General features: G+C 40.0%; 1 protein-coding gene across 1 annotated transcript in view; it reads left to right on the plus strand.

The window, feature by feature from the left end:
• Positions 1 to 16,792, plus strand: part of KDM5A (lysine demethylase 5A) — a 49,825-nt gene extending 33,033 nt beyond the window's left edge. Inside the window, exons 21-28 of the mRNA XM_027726506.2 lie at positions 542 to 721; positions 2,179 to 2,340; positions 3,380 to 3,931; positions 4,706 to 4,849; positions 8,130 to 8,289; positions 8,813 to 9,033; positions 11,119 to 11,529; positions 13,707 to 16,792. Coding sequence (XP_027582307.1) covers positions 542 to 721; positions 2,179 to 2,340; positions 3,380 to 3,931; positions 4,706 to 4,849; positions 8,130 to 8,289; positions 8,813 to 9,033; positions 11,119 to 11,529; positions 13,707 to 13,919 — 2,043 coding nt within the window. The 3' untranslated portion in view covers positions 13,920 to 16,792. The remainder of the gene's footprint in view (positions 1 to 541; positions 722 to 2,178; positions 2,341 to 3,379; positions 3,932 to 4,705; positions 4,850 to 8,129; positions 8,290 to 8,812; positions 9,034 to 11,118; positions 11,530 to 13,706) is intronic.
• Positions 16,793 to 17,997: the final 1,205 nt, after the last annotated feature.

Genomic DNA, 17,997 nt, shown 5'->3' on the forward strand with positions numbered 1-17,997 from the left:
TATGGAAATGCATTTTATTTGTGTTTTCTCCCCCAAATGGTGTAAGGTTTAATGGCACTGGTGGCTAGAATTTTCTGTCTGAAATAGATGAATTAGCTCAGTAGCCTTCCCTTCTATTAGTCTACCCACAGGACTTGATCCAGACATCTGTGATATTTCTAGGTGTTTATCTCTGGACTACAACTGCTAGTCTTCTATGGGGTATTTGTTGGAAATTGAACTGATAATCCCAACAGATTTCACGTCAACCTATGTACAAGTCACATGCAATAGCTCACTGTTAAGCAGACAGCATTTAAGACAATGGTATAGAAATGGAGTGTTGTCTTATTCCCTAAGCCAACTGGCCATGACTGTTGAAATAAAAGCTGTATGAGATGGATTTGTAAAATAACAGTAAGATGGAAATGTTGCCCTCCTTTCCTTTAATATGGAACTCTATTTTAGTCAGTGACAAAATAGCGTATGGCTTGAAAGTAAACTGGCAACTGATATATATAATGGTGGAACTGTTGGCTTAGAAAAATTTCTTTCATCCCAGAATGGGAGCAACTATGCCTACCTGGAGCAACTGGAGAGCTTGTCTGCCAAAGGCCGTCCAATACCGGTGCGTCTGGATGCCCTGCCACAGCTGGAGTCTCAGGTAGCTGCAGCACGTGCCTGGAGAGAGCGCACAGGAAGGACCTTCCTGAAGAAGAACTCGAGCTACAGTCTGTTACAGGTGAGCAGCACTTCTGTCAGCCTTCAGAAACTCACCTTGATGGCCCCCAGTGGTCCAGAGCGAACAGCTGCTTCAGATACAGTGCATTACAGCTCCTTTTCAGAAGAAAATAGAATTTCAGCTGTTCTCAGGTGAAAAGAATGAAAAGGGTGAAGAGAAAGAAAAAGGCAAAACGTTCTGTTTGGTTAGTCTGGGTTTATGTATGGACAACCTCATCCATTACTTTTGAAGACAGAGGGAAAGCGAAGGATTTCTTTTTGTGTCATTGTAGAAGTGTAGGCCTGAAACAGACACAGATGCTGTCTCGAATTGATGAATGTTTTAACTTGCCTTACTGCTTAAATGCTAAGAAAATAGATTCCATATTTTATAAACTGTTTAACTATAAGAAAAATTAAGTCAACTACTGTTTATTTCACTTCAGTGAATCTAGTCACTGTCTTTGTTTTAATGAAAATCAATCATGTGTTTGAAGATCTATCATATCTACTTGACAGGCTTCCCTTTTCTACAGAAAATAATTCAAGTTTGGTCAACTGCTATATTTTTCATTCTCTTACATTGTTGTTAATTCCATGCAGTTTGTCTTCACTTTTAGTGAGATGTCCAAAACCAGACAGCATCCTCTCTCTCTGACTTCCTGAGTGCTACATGAAGTACAATAATTACATCTTGTGTCTCAAAGAGGATACTGATGTTTAATGTTCCCAGTAGGGAACATCTGCCCCTATTGCCACAACATCACACTAATTTCTGTTTGCTTTGTCGTACACTCTAGATACAATTTTTTTCTCTGTATTCTTCTGCCTAACTAGTTATTTAATGTATTCTGGTTTTGCATTTTCCTAAATGTAGCAATTTGAACTTTCCTGTGTTGAATTTAATTGCTAGATTTCATATTTAAGTATGCATTCCAACTAGTCAAGGTAACTTAAAATTTTATTCTTGTCCTTAAAAGTGCTTTGCAGCCTCTTGTAATACTGATATTAAAGGGCTTATAGCATATTTTTAGTTTTCTTTCAGCCACCAAATTGCTGATGTAAATATGAAATAATGACAGATTTTTCAGACTTGTCATTAATAAAGGCCTTTGAAGCAAATGTTAAACTACTGATATCTAACTGCATACAGTATTTTGGTTAGCTATTTTTATGGTAGCTTAATCATGAAAACATAGTGACTTTCAATTTGACCTGCCACTTTATGGTGGTACTGATTACGTTCAAAGTTCATAAGTATGAAATACTTTTATCCTTTTCTGTTTATTCTCTTGTAGCATTAGTTGATAGATATCAAAGGTGTTAGATTGCTGAGTATTTCTTGCTCTCTGGTGACACTGTTGTAATTCCTCTATTAGATGTTTTCATATATGGTGTCCCTGATATCACAAGGTTATAGACTAGAACTTTTTTCTGTTCTTGGCATCCTTGGCTCTGACAGTTTTCTTGGTGTTACAGGTTCTGAGCCCTCGGACTGATATTGGTGTTTATGGGAGCAGTAAGAATAGGCGGAAGAGGGCAAAGGAGTTGATGGAGAAAGAAAAGGAAAAAGATCTTGACTTGGAATCCCTAAGTGAACTGGAGGATGGGCTGGAGGAGGCCAGGGACACTGCAGCTGTGGTAAGGAGCAATGAAAGGTGATATCTCCTGATACATTATCTCTAATCTGTGTAGAAATCTTATAGAAGAACTGATAAATGCATCTCAGTGAAACAGGTCTCTCATAATATGATGTTTGACACAAGAATATGGTTCAGCTTTAGTTGCAGTGAAAGTAGGGGGGAAGCACAGTTCAGAGTGTAAGTGCTGGTATTTAGTATGAGTTGGGCTGTGTGTAACTCTTAAATGCTCTTGGCTTAATATCTGTGGCTGCTCATCTAATATTAACATTTACTGAAATCACGTTGCAGTAATGTGCAGTGAGGTGCAACTCTGCCTTAAACCAGTACCAAGACATATTTGGTTAGGTCAACTTTGAGGGCAGCCTGTAAATGCTTGGTCGTGGACACTGGGCTGGAGGGAGTGTTTTGTTTGATTCCTCCTTTTTAGGAGGATATTCATGCAGCTTATCAGATGAATTCGCTGTTATCTGACTGCCCTTTCTCTGGGAACAAAGAAAATATATGCAGGCTCATTAATATGGCTTAGACACAGTCTGTTTTACTGTAGTATGCTTTGTTATAGTTACTTGAATGGAAACATTGAGCAAATGCAAGTTGCTTCAGAAGATATATGGTCACTCAGATGCTTCTGGTGCTGAGTCAACATTGAAACAATGCTCAGCTGCATTGTCTCAGTAGGCAAATAGATGGAACAGATTCTGACTTCTTCCCTGGAGTCAAAACCTGTTCTTCTGGTGGTCTTTTGACAGATATAATTATAAACTTCAGAAACTTTGTACATATTGAGAAGGTTATCTTAAGTTTACATAGTATCTCTGTCAGAAGGACTGAGGGAGTAATGAATAATTGAGGAGAGGTATCTTAGCTAAAGTTTTAATTAGATCACACAACTCCTAAGTTTTGGGCTAGTTTAAATAGGAAGATATCTTGGTATGTTTGGGTTTGTTTTGTTTTGGTTTTTTTTCCTGTGTTGCTAATAAAATGAAATCTCTCTTAGCTGTGAGTGTCACGACCTGCTTTTTGTCCTTTTTGTGTAGGTGGCTGTATTCAAGGATCGGGAACAGAAGGAGATTGAAGCCATGCATGCTCTCAGGGCAGCTAACCTGGCCAAGATGACTATGGTGGACCGAATCGAAGAAGTCAAATTCTGTATCTGCCGCAAAACAGCGAGTGGATTCATGCTGCAGTGCGAGCTGTGCAAAGACTGGTTCCATAGCGGCTGCGTGCCCCTTCCCAAAACAAGTTCTCAGAAGAAGGGCTCTAGCTGGCAGGCCAAAGAAGTGAAGTTCCTGTGTCCCCTCTGCATGCGTTCCCGAAGGCCGCGGCTGGAGACGATCCTGTCCCTGCTGGTGTCCCTGCAGAAGCTGCCGGTGCGGCTGCCGGAGGGGGAGGCCCTGCAGTGCCTGACGGAGCGGGCCATGAGCTGGCAGGACCGAGCGCGGCAGGCGCTGGCCACTGACGAGTTGTCCTCTGCTCTGGCCAAGCTTTCTGTGCTCAGCCAGAGAATGGTGGAGCAGGCAGCACGGGAGAAAACAGAGAAAATCATCAGTGCAGAGCTACAGAAAGCAGCGGCTAACCCCGACCTGCAGGTAGGGATGGGGGTATCTTGCTCTTTACTGTACCTATCCTAATTCATTGTGTCGAAATGCCTTGTCTGTCTTGGAGAAGCTTGGGGAGAGAGGAGAGTTAAAAGCTGAGGATTAGATGTGTTGAAACTACTTAGTTGGGAGCTCCTCAGGCTCTGGCTGCTTCTGTCAGCTACATGCTGCTGAAGGAACAGCTCTGTGGCTTTGTGCTCAGTCAGTAGCAACTGCTGAAGGTGCCTGTAAGAAACATCACATCAGTCATAACAGCTGGGTATGGGCATGAAGCTGCGTAAAGCAGTTGCTACTTTGGTGTCTAAATTCCATTCCCTCTTGACAGAATCCAAGGACTCAGTATTTATAATTTCTGATGGATTGTCGTTCCTAGGCATTTAGTGTCTTAGTAAGTTTCAGTGAGGCCTGTAGGAAGGCAATGGTGCTTTCACAGCTGACCTCTTCACCTTGAGATTGGGGTCACGTGATGCTATGGTGAAGAAGTTTGTACAACTACAAGCTGTAATTTGGTAGCACTGAACAGCAGTATCTATATCTTTCTAGTTCCTATTGTTCAAAAACATGGAATCAAAATCTAATGGAAGCTTTGCCTTGGGTATCTCCCTGTTTTTCTTCACATCTTGATGTAACTAGTCTTTTCTGTGACTGTCCAGGTAGTTGCCCTCAGGCCAAAAGAAGCAATTCTTTGTCAGTAACTCTGTAGCTTTTCTGCAGATTTTTCTGGAAATTTTATTGTTTCATTCCCATATTTCCTTTTTCTTTTAGGGACACCTGACTAGTTTTCAGCAGTCAGCCTTTAACAGAGTGATAGGGAGTGTGTCCTCATCCCCACGGCAGACTTTGGATTATGATGATGAAGAGACAGACTCTGATGAAGACATCAGGGAGACGTATGGCTATGACATAAAGGTAAGTGTGGTTTATCTGCGTGGGATTAATCCAGAACACCTGTCTTCTATGAATTCATTCATTTCAGAGTATATTTTGTATCTTAAGCTATTTATGTATATTCTGCTCTGGCTCTTGTTGCAGAAGAAGTACTTCTTGATTTTTATCTGAATGTTTCAGTTCTGAGGGAAGTTTTTAATGTTTTTATTCAAAATTTCCAGACCTATGTGAATTTCAAAAGGCACTTTTTAGTGCTAAGGAAAAAGATAAACTTACAAAGATATTTGTATTTATAATACCGTGGAGGATGAACATTATCTTTATGCCCCATTCAAAGATATCATGAGTCATGAAAGTGTCTGTATGGAGAGCTCTTCAAAGTTTTTTGCTACAGCAAAAAAATTAGTCTTTGAAACCTGCATGCTATGTCAGAAGTTTCCTGGTGTCAGAACTTCTTTCATGTTTTCATACCTTTCTCTTCATTCAACCCTCATATAAAGGAGGTACATGTGTTCCATTTTGGATGTGTGGAAATATTCGATACTGGATGTCTGGATCGTGTTGTAAAATTAGTGTCTGGATTCAGTTCAGAAATTGTACCTGCAGTCAAATTTTTCAAGTATTTTAACTAGAGGAGAACTTCCATGAGAAAAGGCAATTGTGGAGATAACCAAGTGTTTTCCATGTGTTGAAATGTCTTTTTGATAAATGTAGAGACAAAAGCAATGCCACTGGTTCTTCCTGAGCAGTGTTTTCTTTTTAGCAATAGTGTCATTTCTACCTTAAAAAGATACTGTCTTAAGAGACAGTGTGGTCATGTAAATTCTTCTGAGGCAGATATTCTGGTTTATAAAGACCTGGACAGCACATTCTCCAGGTATGATTTGCTGCAGTCTCCTATTTTTAGTGTTTTATTTCTCTGCAGCTTTGTACATATACTCAGATTTTTCTTATAGTCCCATGTGAAATGCCAACAAGAGTACATTGCAGTTGGGTGCTACAGCTTTTAATTAAATTCGTTGTATATACAAAAATAATTTCCAAAATGTTCTTTGCATCAGGAGTCATAATAAGGCATTTCTGAAAGATGTGGTATTTTCTGAGGCTGTGATAAAGCATATGTCAAGAAAGATGGCATATGCTTGTCAGGATCTGAGGGTTTTGCAGGAGCATCATTTCATTTGTTTAATGATTCTGTTGTCATCATTTAAAAATCTGTTACTTAACCCTTTTGATTTGGATGTCCATCACTATATGTAATTGTAGAAACCTAAAAGTAAAAAAACGTTGAAGCAAAGCTGCTAGGGACCAGAAACGTCTTTTGTTAGGTCAACTAACATGTTGGGAATAGAAAACAAATTTTCAGGCAACCAAATTCTTTAGGTTTAAACTAGGAGAAGCGAAGTTCAAAAGAAATAGCAAAGTTGTTCAGAAATTAATTACTTTTAGACTTTTGGCTTTTAAGGGTTGATTTTTTTCAGATCACGATGCATAAACATTTTCCATTGTGTTTAAGAAAAATGCAGATCGTGATGCATTGTGTATGAATTTGCTCTTAACTTCTTGTGGAAGTAATCCCTGTATCCCCAAGGGTCCACAGACTGTATTTCGAAACCCACATTCTCTGGCTTCTCAAGTGCACAGTTGTTATGGAAATACATGTGAAAAAGGCCTGTTTGATCATAGTGTGTCTTCTAATTAAATCATTGTTCTTGCCAATAAATACTTCATTATGAGTGCGATAGCTAGATTTGCTTTAAGATTTGTTTCAATCAGGATAATTCACTGTGAATTTTCTTCGCCTGTTATTTTCATTTTTTTGTCTCGTATTTTTCTCATTTCTTTGCACCTGTGTTGCCTATGGCCACTAAATGGTGATTTTTGTAAAAAATCAATTTACATATTAGTCCTGAACTTTCTTTAATGTAGTATAATGAGATACCCATAACAAGATACTGTACAAGATATAAACTTTATGGTGTAGGGAGAAATATCTTCTTTCTGAGTATATTCTACCTTTTCATCTGGGCGATTTAAATTTGAATTTCCCACTTGTAGTTCTGTACAGAAATCGTTAGTGTGCACTTCACTTCCTTTTAAACGTGTAACTGAAAGCCAGAGAGAGAGATTACCATTCTTAAACTCCCTTTTTATGTCATGAAATGACAGTGTCTGGGTGGTACAATTTCCTGAGTTGGCCATTTTGGGACCCACACAACTAATCTTCAGGTAAATATTGTCAATAACTGCTCTGTAACCTTTCTCTTTTTTTAAGCCAGCTTCTTGTTTTTAATGTTTTCTGAAAGATTTCATTCGTACACGGCGTGCTAAGTATGTTAAATCTGTTGTCCAGTTTCATCACACACATGATGAAACAGCTGAATTCTGGAAAGTGCTGTGAAAATAAATGGTTGGTTGAGGAGATTGTCCTAGCAAATTTCACCTCCAGGGGCGAGTAAGAAGAGGCATGAATTAGTACTAGGGAGCATCAGGGAATCTACTCAGGTGGGCTTGTGCTTCTCTGGTTTCTCTGCTTAATGTAATGCAGAGTCAAACAAAGCTGCTCCCACTGCCAAGAGATTCCTAATGTCTCTTGTCCTAATGGGTCCAGCTGCACCTCAAGGCGTGTGTCCCGCTTCAGTGTGATGTATCTAAACAGTCAAACATCCATCTTGCCCAATGCCTTGAGTGTGTTCAGCGTTTTATACAACTCACTTTGCTGAGCACAAGCCAGCAAATGTTTGTGGAAATATTCACAGCAGTCTTAGCTATTACAGCCCTCTTCTTTCAGTGTTTGGTCCTGTCTTAAAATGATTCCAGACTGACACAGAAGTCCCAATCCTAGGACAACACTGGATTTTGATATTTGTGGCTGTGCTGGACCTCACCTGTAAGATCTTTCTACAGTCACTCAGCACACCCCTGCTTTACTACAGATGCCTGCCTTTGTGGTTTTGCAGTCAATTTTTTCAAGCAAAATAATAAATTATGTAGGCTAAGAGTAAGCATCCTGTGGTTATGCTGACTTCTGAAGACCATACTTGAGGGAATGCTGAGTGAGGAAACTCGTCAAGTGTTTCTCTTGCAGGAACTATAAATCTACTGACCTATCTCCATAGTTTCTGTATTCCTCCATTATTTAAGTAGGGATATAATTTGTAGCTTTTGCACATGGTCTTGATGTCTCTGGTGGAGTGTTTCAGAGTAGGATTTTAGGAACAGCTCAGTCTTAGTAGAATTTCCTTTGAAGTAGGTATTTTCTGGATCTGGATGTTGCATGTTTTCTGTGGGTCTCTTTCAGGACAATGCCAGTGTAAAATCTTCTAGCAGCTTGGAGCCTAATTTGTTTTGTGATGAGGAAATCCCTATTAAATCAGAGGAAGTGGTGACACACATGTGGACTGCTCCCTCCTTCTGTGCCGAACACGCGTATTCGTCTGCTTCTAAAAGCTGCTCTCAAGGTATTCCTTTTTGTATATGTTGAGATAAAATTAAATAGATAACTGGGATGAGCAGTCAGTAAGGAGGGGAACTGCTCTGTTACCCCTGCTAGTTGTACAGAATATGTCTGTAAGAAGGTACAGTAGAGTTACATTGTAGTTAGTTTCTTGATGTCTCATATATAGACCTGTGTCAATGCATTTTGCTTGGGATTGTCTCCCTCTTTACGGTGTTGTAAAAAGTATGTAATTGCTTTTGGTTTTCATCTCTTCCTTTTATCTTTATATGACTTTACCAAGGGGAGGTTTAGATTGGCTTTTAGGAAAAATTTCTTCGCTGGAAGAGTGGTCAGACATTGGAACAGGCTGCCCAGGGAAATGGTGTGATCACCATCCCTGGAAGCGTTCGGAAAACATGTGAATGTGGCACTTGGGGACATGGTTTAGTGCTGGGCTTGGCGGTGCCAGGTTAACAGTTGGACACAATGGTCTTAGAGGTCTTTTCCAGCCTTAATGATTCTATGACCTGCCTCCTGTCTGAAAGGTTCTAGCACTCCAAGGAAGCAGCCTCGGAAGAGTCCACTGGTACCTCGCAGTTTGGAGCCCCCTGTATTGGAGCTGTCACCCGGAGCAAAAGCTCAGCTGGAAGATCTAATGATGGTGGGAGATCTACTGGAGGTATCGCTGGATGAAACGCAGCACATCTGGCGGATTTTACAGGCGACTCACCCACCCTCTGAGGAGAGGTTTCTTCACGTCATGGAGGTATGGAACTTGAAGAAATACTCTGATGTGGAACAAAAATCTCACCACATTACATTGGAGGGTTTTTTTTAATATAGTCTTGAGTAGTTGAGTGCTTAGTTGCTTGACATGTTTGGATTTCAACTGGGGGGAGTAGTAGATTCCAGAAAATAACAGAATAAGAGACCCAGAATTTCAGTTCTTGTTCACTCATGCCGTACCACTGTCCTCCACAATTAACCATATTTAGAACAGTTTTCTCAAGCAGTTCCATATGCAAACCTTATTTTAGAAAATATGGGGTTAGGAAAGGAAACACTGTTCTTGATTATGCTTGGAAACAGAACTAATCTGCAAAAGAGTTACAAAAAACCATTTAGGAAGATAGAAAATCTACACATAGCTTATATAACTTGATACTTAAATGTTACTGAACTTTGTTACTGGGGAAAGAACGTTTATTTTTTAATAAAATGTGGTTTGGTCGTGCAGGTAATAAGATTCCTGTTCTTCCTCAGAATAACATAGACATAGAAATTTTTTTATTAATATACTTTGAAGATGTCCTGATTGCTTTGCTCAGCTGACAGTGAATCAGATGGGTTTATCTGCTGATTCTGGCCATGTTTGTGCAGTGGGCAAGGGGTGTATACTGGAAGAGGTCAACTCTTGTGTTGAAGAACTCGACTGGAACCCATTCTTTATCATCTGTCAGCTGCAGTTAGGGGTTAGTTTGACCATGTGTGGCTATGGAGTATGTGATAGCTTTTTGGGTTATGCACAGGAAGCACATAGAAGATGGCTCTTTCTTGATTTCTTGGTGGTGTACAGTAATACAAGATGGAAGGTTAGATGAGCATGTTAATTGGTGTCTCATTTTCTGAATGCCTTCCATATACAATGGATGAGTTAAAAGTGTTGCCAAACTGCCATCAGTTAGGGCAGTAGTATAAAACTGACCCTGCCTCCAAAGTACTGCTTTACCACTTTTCAACCTGAGTATTTCCTGAGCTTAATGTTCTTTTAATATAATAGTTTTGGTATGGAGTTGATTGAAGAACAGTTTGAATGCCAGTAAATAACAATTTATAAATAGTATTCCAGACTGTTATATTAATAGTTAAGCAAAGCTTTTTTTCAGGGGAGTGGGGTAAGGTGTGTGGGATGTGTATGTCTTATGACATTTTCTGGTTAACCCTTATGAATACTTGTTTGACCAGAACTACTCATTTTGAATTGAATGTTTTCCATGTCTGTTTACATACAAAATAAGTAGACTTTTGTAAAATAATCTTGAGGGGATTTGGTTTTGGGTGGAGTAGCTATATTAAGTAATGTACAGTAAACAGAGTGTCTTTACTCACCTGTAGTATGTTCTTAATCTATTAATAATTATTTAAGTGTATAGCTGGATTAACTGAAATTGAGTCAATCCTGTACAGAGGAGCTATACCTGTGAATGTTTCAGATATAAATAGGACTTGTCACTTTGAACGCTACCTGCAGGGACAGAGTTTGCCAGTTTTAAGCCTCACTTCTGATCTGAATCTGTTATTTAAGAGCTGTCGATGACGCCAGGATATTTGCAATGTCTGCCAGTTTGGAAGCTTTTCAAATAACTGATGTTACTTTTTTCTCTTGCTTGAGTTGATGATCCATTTTAAGAATTCACCAATTACGCTATGTTAATCTCCAAAATAGCAGTTGCTTTCTCTCAAAAGTAATTACAGGCAAGACTGACCTTGGATGAAAAATAAGCAAGATCATCTAACAAATTATTAATCTTCTCAACTTCTATTAAAAAACAATGTGAGAGGGGGAGTTGTAATTATTGCTTATTTTGCCACCTTACCCTTGCTGCTGATTTACTTTTTCCCCTGGGTATTTTTGATTGATTGTACTTTGACACAGTTGATAACACTGAATTTTTTCAAATATGGTGAAAATAAAGTGAAGTGCCTTTTGCTTAGAATTTGTAACTTTGTTGTTGAGTAGCTTTCTTCATTCCATGTCAGTGTAATGGTAGAGGTAACTACATCTCTGAGACATCAGGTTTGCAGGAAATTTGCATTTGAATAAAAATCTCTCTTCACTCTTTCCATGAAGGATGACAGCATGGATGAAAAACCGCTGAAAATGAGAGGGAGAGACTCTTCTGAGAGGAAGCGGAAACGAAAACTGGAGAGAGCAGAGCAATTCTTTGGAGATATGAAGCAAAAATCTAAAGAGCTGAAAAAACTGGAAAAACCTAAGAAGAAGAAGCTAAAACTCACTATGGATAAGACAAAGGAGCTGAACAAGCTGGCGAAGAAACTGGCTAAGGAGGAGGAGCGGAAGAAGAAGCGAGAGAAGGCAGTTGTTGCCAAGGTAGAACTAGTAAAAGAGAGCACAGAGAAAAAAAGAGAGAAGAAGATTCTAGATATTCCTTCTAAGTACGACTGGTCAGGAGCAGAAGAGTCGGATGACGAGAATGCCGTGTGTGCTGCACAGAACTGCCAAAGGCCCTGCAAGGACAAAGTGAGTTTTCCCTTAGTTCTGTCACAGGCAATTCCATGCAAAGTCAAACCCCCTCTGTGCCATTTAATGTTTAGATTGAACAGCATGAGAAACCGAAGTGGTGTGATTAGAAATGAGAGAGGATGGAGTAGTACTTGGGTAGGTACACAGGTGTAGATGTAGCAGATTAAACTGTAGATCTTCCTTCCTCTCTTAGGTACTTTAAAACAGGAAAAGATGGAAAATCAGAATCTGGGTAAAGGTCTCGGTTGGGAAGTTTAACTTCTTCAAGCTGGGTAATTTTTTGTTGACTATGTGCAACATGCATTGGCTGATTCAAAGGATTAATTCTTTGACTCAGAAATGTTCCTGTGTTTCTGAGCAGGAGTGGGATGTGCGATGTTCCTAAATGAAGTAAATTTTCTGTATTTCTTGCATGCAGTCTGTGAACAGTGATGCTGCAGGCTGAGTGATCTACCAACTTCAGTGCTTCATTTTTCTTGTTGGAGATGAATAATCAGTGATTTTTAGACCTGATTGGATTATTACAAAAGAAACTTGATCTGCTTGTCTCTGTGCTACTGCCTATCCTAATTGTCAGCTTTTAACACTGACTAATCGATGATCAAAAAAAGTTTTTTCAAAATGTTTTTTTCTGCTTTCTAGAAAGTAGAAAAAACACACCCCAAATAACTGTGGGATTGAGACTATACTGCGCTGACTTTCACAAGAGAGAGTAGGAGTAAGTGCAAATAGAAAGAACTTATTTCTTGTGCAGAATTGAAACATTGAGTTCAAGTCTTCATTGGAACAGTCAAAAAGACCAGTTAAAAGACCAGTTTTGAAGTCTTAAACTTAGATCAAGGTTAGAAATTACACTCAGTCACTCAAAATATGATAGTCTTTTTATTCTCTTTACTTCACAGGTGATATTTACCTCATATTAGTACATTTTTCTGGAAATTGAGATTGTAAGCGGGAGGAGAGGGCCTTTAAGCTCCTATTATAAATAAGGTTGTACTGAATTTGTCCAACTTCCATGAATGAAACTGAGTAAAATTCCTGATTGTATAATCAAAGTTTTTAATGGAATGACTGCCTTGCCATAAGGTTGGATGTACTTTAGTACATTTGGCAGTTGAACACCATACATACTTACTTGCATGACAAATGAAACATGGCAGGTACAGGAATGTAACGACTGAAGCTGCAGCTGTTGGTGGCCATTACTAGTCACTTTGAAAATATGTTCAGGAGTAGTTTGCTACAAACTGAAGTAAAAATCTTGAGATGATAATGTTTCTTCATTTTGATAGGTTGGCACTAGTGCTATTTTCCTAATATGTTGTCACGTTCCTCTGTGAGGTGAAAGCAGAACTACAGCAGTAGCAATTTTTATAGCTGTACCAATGCATGCCATTAGAATGGAGAACCTGTGTTTCTTATCCTGCAGATCACAGTTTCCGCCCACTGGCTCAAATTAACGTGGACTTTTATTCAGGGAATTGCAGAAATCAAATAATGAATCTTTTTTCCTTCCTAAGTTTTAATTTACTTTTTTTACGTTTTTCCCAATTGTTCTATAGCAAGTTCAACTCAAAGTCTGAAATATTCTAGGTTAGATGTTATGGTGTTTAGGACTTAGAGTTGTGTGTGCATTTTTTGGCATTTGGTGGCCGGCTGTATACCCAATATCTAGCTGGTAGAAAAGTATTAAAGCTATTGATGTCATGTGGCTATTTCCCCCCCCCCCCAAAACCATCAAGTCCTTTTGTTTTCTGTAATTTTTAGGCTTCAAAAGCTGCCATTTGATAATGCATCTAAGGGGATGTATATAATTTAGAATGTGTATTTGTAGACTTTCATCTATGCTGAAGTAATGTCTCTGAGTGTCCTCTTGTTTTAAATGTGTTCTAGCACACCTGCTTTCATTTGAGGAGAGCTGAGTCATCTTCCTCAATAGTAGTAGTGTATATTTGTACTGTTGTGGTCTAAGGATGCAAGAGGTTTGTTGGAAGAGAGTTATTTTTCATTAAACTGAAGCAGTTATTAAAACAAGCTCTGTAGGGCATTAATTTGTACCCAAAAGCTGTTATGTGCCAGGCGCCTCAGTTGGGTTTAAGTTTTTCTTCATGTAAACTGTGCCTGTCTGTCCTTCCTTGTAACGTGCCACGTGTTGCTGCTGTGCTCTCTTGCAGGTGGACTGGGTGCAGTGTGACGGTGGCTGCGATGAGTGGTTCCATCAAGTCTGTGTCGGTGTCTCTCCCGAAATGGCTGAGAACGAGGATTACATCTGTATAAACTGTGCAAAGAAACCCCTGCAGGGACCCAGCAGCCCTGCTCACGCACCGCCTCCTCCCTTCTTGTTGAGCTACAAACTACCAATGGAAGATCTTAAGGAGACAAGTTAGCAACTACTCGATGCCCAGAACTTGTTGGGAAATGGACCACTGAAACCCTACAGGAAGAGAGGGTTTGAAGCTAATGTAGCCACTGAGCTTCACTTCCAAGGATGTACAGACCTGCAGCGGAGTTGGTCCGTTCCTTACAGCTGGCTTCCTTCATACAATGGGAACGTCAAGGCACAGTGGTACCGACTCATCTATGCAGACACCGCCTGAATTAGGAGCTCCAGCCAGTGTTTTCTGACTTGAGTGTTTCCATCTTTGAGTGTGGCTGTTGCTCTTAGAGACTGAGCAAACTCGAGGCTGTTAGATTAGACACTTCAGGGTGTTAGAAGTACATGTTGGCAGTGGAGCTGGCCTGGAATTGGTGGGCACAGGCTGGAGCTTTTGGGCCTATCAGGTTATCCTAAGGAGGTGACTTCAGAAGTTATCTTTTGCCTCTCCATGCCAGCTCAGAGCAATGAGTAAAGTATTGGGAGAGTTAAATTGCCTCCATATCCAGGCAGCTAACACTACACTATAAGGATGGGAGCAAGTGGATGAATTTCTTTTCATTTCTCTTTTGTAGCTAAAGGGCAGAGGAGCTCATAATCTCAGAAATCAGCAAAGGTTGTGTTTACCAAAAAAGAAACCCAACTCTACTCCACTAGGCAAAACTTTTTCCTCGGTGGGAGACAGCCGATCTTCCTGTCCTGAGGAGGGCCAGAAAACATTGATAATGTCTAGCTAGGCCAGAACTTGGGAAGAGCAGAGTGCTTCCCTTTCTGTGGGGATGCCCTCTCCTTTTCTAGGCTTTGCTTAGAGTTCTGCACTCCTGCACATTAAAGTTGTCTCGCGCAGGATGGAGCTGGCGAGGAGGTACAGCACCCAGGGCACCAGCTTCTGAGATCTGTACCCAGGGATGGGAAGGAAAGAAGACAGCCCACTTACCTCAGAGGGCTTGAGCACATGTGCTTCTGTGAAAAGTTTCACTCACAACTATTTCCAGTATCACCAGGCTACGGGCATGGCCTCCTGTGATACCACAAGCAGTCTGCAGATACTGTTCACAGTGCAAATCCCCCTCCCTGCTGGCTTTGCTGGATGTGCACCAGTGTACAATCAGCAACAGTTCTTGTTTGAAGTCGCCCCTGGCTTTGCCAGAGGACCAGAGGGGCTTGGGGTCATCCTGGGTGACAGTTGTTTTAGTAAATCCATTTTTAAAGAAGGACTTGTTTTTACTTTTTTCTAAATGTCTCAGACTACTGACTTGTTCTATAAATAGATTATTTTTCTTTGATTTTTTTATACTTACCACTGTTAACCAGCAGCACAGACAGAGGTTCACAAAGCAAAAACCTGCCCGTGGGCTTGGGTTTTTTTACTCCATTCCTTCCTTGTAGTACAAGGAATTAGCAGTTACCTTCCCCATTCTAGCTTGACCAGCTGCCTGTGTTTAAATAGGTAAATACATTTCATGTGCTACCTTTGTGTTTGGGTTTGTTCCTATTAGTGGGGCATCTGGGCCTTGAGTCCAGTGGATGCTGGCTTTGTGTATGTGAATGTCTGAAGTCAGCCACTGAGCTGTCTCCCCCCTCCACTCGCTCCCTATTGTGTTTCCATTCTTCTGCAGTTCTAGGAGTGTTGTAAGTAGTGTCCAGTCTTACTAGGAGCTGGATTGGGATTTAAAGAAATATTGACAAAAACAAAAGTGTGCTGTCTTGACTATTCTGTGTCCCTTCTCTTGTTCTCTAATATTTGGAAGTTTATTTATCTGGCAGAATTATCCATCCAAAAAAAAAAAAAATACTCAGCTCAGGTAGATGGAGCTTTATTGCTTTCTTTTCTTTGTGCCTGCTACCTGAGAAGAGGAAGATGTGCAAAAGAAAAATAAGATGGAGGGCAGAAGATACGGGGTCTTGGGGGCTTTAAGTGCGAATTGGGCACAGACTTTTAATTCCCGCTCCTTAAAGACTAAAATGGTGTTAAAAGCAAAAGCAAGCTCTGGTTAAGCATGTGGCTGAACGGGCACCCTAGCAAACTTAAGAGTATTATTTGTTTACTTATTTATGAAGGAGTCTATGCTATAGCTAGACATACCCTCTTTTTGCCTCCAGTTAAATTTTTTTCTTCTCAATGTACACTTAGTTTTGGTAAACTGGTTTAAACAGTTGTTACTTTCCTTCAAGCTTTAACTGATGGTACTACATAAATGTTTCCCTATATGGAGTGGATAGACTATCTGTCACAGATGTTTAATCGTTCCAGAAGTAGACTAGTACAAGATTTCTTAAGGAATCCCAGTGTTCTGTATTCTTTCCTGACTCCTAGAATCCGTGACACAACAGGGAAAATATGGTTAGCATATCCTGTTAGCCACTGAGCATATCCTCTTAACCATTCCTGCATTCTCTGTCGCGATAAAGTCGTTGTTATGTGTAATCACCATCAACTGGAAAAGAGATCTTTGAGTAAATCTGCATTGCATGTTCCTGTTTCTCTGCGTAGAAGGTGTGGTGGAGAATGTTAACAGTAGCACCGGTTACAACAAGATGGAAACAAACAGCTGTATGATGCAACAGTCCTCATTCTGCTTGTAACAAGCACAGAAAGGAGTAAACAACAGAAAGAAATGTGCAAATCATGTGCAAAAGTCACGTTTTTAGTAGCTGTTTTTCGTATAGCCTTTTCATAGAGCCTCTATTTCAGTGTTGAAAGGAGGTTGCCACACTTTTTCTTGTTACAGGTGTCTTGTCTCATTTTGGATAAGGTGTTCATAAACTGAAGACCATTATTAGCTTCACATCTTATTGTTTTAAGCTTGTTTTTTAAGAGCATAATTCCTGTCAAAGGATTGCTGATAGTATGAACTTATGAATAAATGTTAACTTTTGGAAAAATCTGTAGATATGTAGTTAGTGGTTGAAAAACCTAAAGCTACAGCTGTGGTATTGTCTCCAGATCTTAGGGGTTTGAATTTTTATAAAAACATATGTAAAGAAGCAACCCGAACTTGAGCTAAGGTAGTAATGTTCTTACAGGTCTACTACTGCTGTAGAAAAAAAATCTCTCATGCTTTGGGGACAAAATCTCAGTATATAAAAAACATTAGCTCGTTTGTATATAGAAAGGTACGTCTTAATGCCTACAAAGGCTACTAGCCACTGCTTATGTTGTTTTTTTCCATGTGTCTGACACATAAGGTCAAAGAAATCACCTGAGCTGTTGTGAGGGGCTGAAAGTGGCCAGGACTTGAGTTGTGTGTCTTATACAGACTGTGTGGTTTCAAGCATTCTTTGTAAAACCCAGAACCTGGAATTTGGCAGCTTTACTTGCAGAGAGAGAAATGTCACTCCTGACCTTCGGTACCATTGCTTTTAGGATTTATTGGTTTGACAGATCATCTGTAGCTGAATGCTTGTGCAGCCTGGACTATTTGATAATGAGGGCTTAAGGTAATATTGATGATATTATGGAAATTATCTTGAGGGATTGGAATAGAGTCACACAGCACAAGATAACAGACAGTTGTCTGTTACATTAGCCACACTGTGAAGCTTGCATTGATCTTTTCAGTTTTTAGAACCATAGAGTAAATTTAGGTTGGAGGGTACTTCTGGAGGTCATATGGGTCAACCTCCTGACTAGAGCAGTGCTGACGTTGAAAGGGGGTGAAGTTTTTCAGGGCTGTGTCAAATAAAATTTTGAGTATTTCCAGAAATGAGCATTTAACAACCTCTGACTTCCTGTTTGGTTTTGTAGTATCTTCAGCGCAGACTTTTATCTAATGTACAGAGTCTCCCTTGCTGTAGCTTGCCTGTTGCCACTTAAAGAGCGTGGCTCCGTATTTTCTGCAACCATCCATTAGGTAGTTGAAGGCTGCAGGTCCTGCAGCCTTAATTTCCAAGCTGAACAAACCCAACTCAGCTGCCTTGAGCCATGTCATGAGCTGCAGCCTTCTAACAGACTTGATGGTCCTCAACTGGACTTCCTTCAGGTTGGTCATGTTTGATTTTGTCATGAGGAGCCCCAGACTGGATAATCGTATTCCAGGTGCATCTTACAAGTGTTGAATACGTGGGGAAAATAACTTCCTTGAACTTGC

Source organism: Pipra filicauda, unplaced genomic scaffold (assembly GCF_003945595.2).
Source record: "Pipra filicauda isolate LSUMZ 115617 unplaced genomic scaffold, ASM394559v2 scaffold2_size9829703_pilon, whole genome shotgun sequence".
NCBI lineage: Eukaryota > Metazoa > Chordata > Aves > Passeriformes > Pipridae > Pipra > Pipra filicauda.